At 34.6% G+C, this 5,477-nt stretch overlaps 1 protein-coding gene across 1 annotated transcript; it reads right to left on the bottom strand.

Moving 5' to 3' along the window:
- Nucleotides 1-901: 901 nt before the first annotated feature.
- Nucleotides 902-5,208, bottom strand: LOC117327394. The gene is made up of 3 exons (XM_033884347.1): nt 2,409-5,208; nt 1,854-1,960; nt 902-1,358 (listed from the first exon to the last, which is right to left on the bottom strand). The coding sequence occupies exons 1-3, from the start codon at nt 4,369-4,371 to the stop codon at nt 1,356-1,358; spliced, it is 2,073 nt and encodes a 690-aa protein (XP_033740238.1). The 5' UTR covers nt 4,372-5,208; the 3' UTR covers nt 902-1,355.
- Between the last annotated feature and the right edge of the window lie 269 nt (nt 5,209-5,477).

Genomic DNA, 5,477 nt, shown 5'->3' with positions numbered 1-5,477 from the left:
TAATATACTTTGCAGTTATTGCTTTGTTTGTGTACTTTAACTTCACACATATATATATACATTAACTACAAATAAAAACTCATATCTCCCTCCATGGACCCACATTTCGCAATATCTAGAAAGCTGCTTTAACAAGCTACTTGTAATTTACGAAAGGGTAAAACAAAAGAAATGTACCATGAACGAAAACTGCGTTGTAACATTCTCTCATGGAGGTTACAACACAACAATGTCTCGTAATTTCACGACACCAGTCGTGTTGTTATCCTTTTTACTGAACTGGAACCGAGTTCCGTTTTACTTAAACGGAACTCGGAACTCGGAACCAACTTCTGGCAAAAAAACAAGTGGCGTAAGAAGCAAAGATACCATGGCCATGAACGGAAAACGGCTTTAATATCAAGAATAAACAGAGTCCAGATTAATCAGGTTTAATCTTTTAAAAAATCAATGCCAATAAGATAAATATTTAACGACAATGTACATAGAAAGAAGTCATGACAATGTCGACGAGCGATTTATATGATACAATGGTACAACCATGGTCATATTGGCCCTTACAAGATTGGGGTACCTGTAGCCACATCATCCAACCAAAACATAATAAATTGTTGAAATATGAATTATTTCACCCTAAAACAAAATAATTGTTATGCAATTTATTTTACAATATGATGGTGTTGTACAAATATATATATATATATCAATATGATGGCGTTGTACAAATATATATATATGTGTGTGTATTTATTTACCATTGTATGGCACTGTCACTATATAACCCTACCAATTCAGTTGCGAGTTCACCAGCTTATGAACTGCCAACTGAAATTTGAAATTTGAAAATTTCAAAAAAAAAATCGCACGACAAATAAAAAATCACAGATGGTAAATATAAGCATTGAACGGCTTTCAGTTGGCATTCATAGTCAATATGAATGCCAACTGGACAGAGGCAAATTCTATGAAGCGCGCTAGCGCTTAAATAAACAATCATTTGCTAAACTTACTTTGATTTAATACCACTTTCGCCATCCTTACCGTCATCATATATAAGTTGGTTACCTTTCTCGGCAGGTTACCATATATCCTATTTTCTCAATATAATATATATCATCCAGCGTCCAACATGTGCCTTCATTACCATTTCAACAGTACGTTTAACAATTGTGAAATTCTAGATTACAATACATTTGCAGTATTATAGGCATTTGGTTACTTGTCTGATGAAGGTGACAGAGTAATCAACGGAATGGGTGTCATAACTGGTCTTCTGTGGTAAACATATCTTGTCCATTGTGTATGATTAACATTAATCAAAAGTATGTTTCTCGGACCAGTATTTGACCACTGCCTCACTGCAAAAGAAAACAGATTGAATTTTTTTTCAAAATTGTTTTCATTGCACAAAAATCATTTTGATGCCAGTATAAAAATAACGTATCTATATTAATATATACTAATGAATTAATCACCATATATAGAACTTAATAATACATGTTATACAGAACTTACCCGACAGTTTTACTATTTTTTTGTCTTTAACAAAAATGAGTATTATAACCTATATTGTTCCATTCCTAACAATTGCCCTGTGTTTAAAATCTATCTGAATATATTGTATTGTTAAACAGTTCAGTGGAATTTTTTTCAATAAATGTCAAATTATAAATACAAATCTATGAGTTCAATAAGATATAGTAATGAATATAGAGCTACATTTACATTGAAATATAATAGTATTAATTCTGTCAATATTTTTGCTCAATAGGGTGGCCTTTATGAAATATTTATCACCTGCCAGTAAACAGACAGACAGATTTGCGGTTTTAGGTGATAAAATTCCAACTTACGTTGACCCGTCCGGCTTTACACGTAGTCTTAACTTTTGCAATTCTAGGACTCGGAGTATCCTCGTCTCTCGATCTCTTGCAAACTCCGTGGTCACAAGGTTCCACAGCTATTAAAACACAAAACAGCCAACTGTCATATGAATTACGACTAACTTTTAAAAAAGAAACATCTCCTAGTACAAACGTATTTCTTTTAGTTTGAAGTGTGAATTTGCCAATTATGGAATAGTTTTGAAAACTCTAATTTAAAACACCTAACTGCGTGCAATTGTTCATATGTAAATTGTGATTAACACGGATAAATAAGGTTAATATACCCTAAGATATTTCAGGCAAAGCTTGGCCTAAAGTCTGTCTTTTAGTTTCATTTTCAATGAATGAAAACAGCCGGAAGTAGTTTATAAAATATTTTCTGTAATATATATCTATATCTATCCCAGTTGCTGTTATTCTTTATACAAACGAAAATTTGAACTCCTGCCACCTAGATTTTTTTGAAATAATCATAAAATTATCAACGTAAATTTAACTGTAATGGAATATTTTATATCTTACCTTCAGACTGGTTAGTAAAGTATGCACGGGCTTCGTCAAACATACCAAGCATCTTGAGGCATTCCCCTGCTATATCACGTATCGGGGTGTCTGATGTTTGTTCTAGATTTTTGGAATTTTTTTCCATAAACGAGATCAAATCATCAGCTATTTCAGGTGCTCGGAGGTTATTTCTCGTTTCAACGCAGCAATGGATATTGATCACATGGGCATAGAACAAAGGGTTGATAAACAGAACCATAGTGTTTTTCTGCATCACTCTCCTCACAGCTTTTGGGTAAAATTGTATCAAAATGGGAAGACACACGATGTCGAAAGCTATGAAACGCTTTAATGTTTCAGGAAAAGTGCTTCCTTTTTTGCAATACATTTCAGCATAGTCTTCATCTTTTGGGGTTTTGTCTCTGTTATGGAACGAATAATGAACAATGGTAGTGACGTACCCTCTGATGACATCGTTAGCAATATCCTGTGCTTCTTTGTATCTTCCCTGTTGTAAATGAAATGTAGCAAACATCAGTCGACCACAACAGAAGGTCACATCAGCTTGGTTTTGCAATAGTAATTGAACGGCATTTCCATCGGTTTTGTGGTCCTCCCCTGAAATCAAAGCTTTTTTAAAGTTATGTAACGCTAGAATTGTGCCAAGTTCTTGTTGTAAGATCAAACACGTGTTTTCGGATAAACCAAGATCCACAGCGTGTTGTAATTGGTCACTGATGCGCTTTACATCTGCAGAGAACGTGTTTTGATTCGATGCATGAAGGAGATTCAATGTAAAGTGACGAATGAAACACAGTGAATTGATTTCCACGTGGTGAAAGTATATGTCGTTATCATCTGCCTCGTCTACTCTTAATCTCATTATATTTATCCATAAATCCGATCCAAGTTCTTTGTAGGTCTTCAATTCCAAACGAAGGTTGTCTAAATCCTTTTCCGATCTTGTGTCTATCATGTTATTTAACGGAATGAAGTAATTTCTTACTTCTTTCTTTTCTAGGCAAATGATTATCCGGTTCAGTAACTGGTCCAGACATCTGTTGAGATTTTCCGGTCTCCACATTTCAGCTGGAGATTCCTCTACCATCCAAAGCATGATTGTTTTAATGAAGTAAGACGGGAAAACATCTGGAAACTTTTTACTCATCTTCGAATGGAAGAAAATCTTCATACAGTCAATACAAGCATATTGAGTACCATTGAATGACCATATAAGCTCTCGCTCTGTCTTGTTGAAAGATATTCTCCATTCCAGATCCTTTTCAGATGAATCTGCGTGTCCTATGGGGACCAAGTTACAACCCATTGAAACTATTTTCGATATCGTCTCCTGACCAGGCCAGTTATACTCACGAGGTCTCATTTGCCATTCTCTAGCTGTTTCTGGCCAGTCACATGGTAGGGAAAATAGAGTGTCGATGTCGTAGACTTGTCTTAATCCTCCGTATTTAAAGGCAATGCAGGGTCCATGAGATTGAAATTCTTTTCGCATACCATGAACAGGAAAAATAGCACTTGTTGCTAATTGATGCTCCCAATATTTTGACACCTGTACGCTAGAGACATACTCCGTATCGTCAAAACAAAGGGATTCAACATCAATTTTAGATTGAGACTGGTTTTTGTTGACATCGAACAACTTGACTTTTGTATAGCCAGAGTGAGTACCAAGTGTATCCATCACAACTACAGCGTCGTAGTTTTCTGCAGATTCACTGACAAATTGAAGACTTCTTGCTTGTTTGGTATTTACTGTTGCCTTAATAGTTGGCGATTCATATACGATATCAGTGTCAGAATCCAGTCCTTGTGTACACTCGGCTCTGCTGCCAGAAATAAACATTGGTATCCCACCTATGGTCTTTATTGCATAGTTTATCAGCTTTTGCCGTAGGATCATCTTTGTTGCTTTTTCCATGAATATGGACACAGCTTTTGAATATACATGTAGATCGTCCATCTTTAACGCACTGAAATGACTCAGTCATCCTATAGTAAACGCATTTCATCATACACACTGCGAAAAAATGGGATTCCATGTTTTGTAATGGTTATTAATAGTTTGATAAAAATAGAACTGATTGGTATATATACACACTGGTACCTGTTATCGAAAAATAAATCTATCCTTTGAAAAATAATGCTATTATGTTAGCAGATTATGACCCAAAAGCGCTGCTAAAATATTGATTGAAACATTTAAATCAATACATTTATACTGTGTATGCATATGGTTTGCCAATTCTGGCATAGAAATTGATTCTACAATAGGCTGTAGTATTGAATTACATATAAACTTGAACATATAGTTTCATTTTATTTGAAACATGCCATACAATACCTTTACAAATAAAATTGAACTCGTGCTTATTGCGAAATATATAGATTGACCTGACATAGTGATTGATTGATTTTATATCACCATTCAGCATATACCGTTTATATTACCAAAATCATATACGTACCCCAGGTATGAAGGTGTTTTAGGTTGTACGTCTTCTACACAAATCTAAAAATGTAAAAATGGATATTGTATCCCTTAATTAAGACATTTATCCAAGCTTAGACAATCAGCTCTACAGCAAGTTGTCCTATTAGACCACATGTCTACAGGAAATAATATCCTTGGTATTCATTCTATTTCCCATACTAAAAGATTATATTTCGATATGCCTAGATGTATTTCACTCCGAGACCTTGACAACATGTATGTTTACGATTAAAGAATAAACAATACATGCTTACACGGTCTATCGTAATGACGGATGGGCTCTGTCCTTGTTGATATTGACTCTCCACTTCCGTATGTATTATTGTGATAATATGTTATTAATTGTGAGAGGAAGCACTCTTACGTGGTCTGCTACACACGTGTTTCTTCTCCGGTTGTGTGTATACAAAGTTTTACTTCCGGTATTGCGCATCGGAAATCTTTATAATTTTACACGCAAGAAAATCTTATCCTCTGGTTTGTTAATCTGTCAGAACTAAAATTTACTATATTCGTGATTTTGTAAGCCTTTTACATCGTTTTTATTAGAACATAAGTAACATTTTCTATGTCTC

The sequence above is a fragment of the Pecten maximus genome, chromosome 5, assembly GCF_902652985.1.
Source record: "Pecten maximus chromosome 5, xPecMax1.1, whole genome shotgun sequence".
In the NCBI taxonomy this organism is placed as follows: Eukaryota; Metazoa; Mollusca; class Bivalvia; order Pectinida; family Pectinidae; genus Pecten; species Pecten maximus.
Note: the sequence above shows the minus strand (reverse complement) of the source record. Positions and strands in the feature narration are given on the sequence as shown.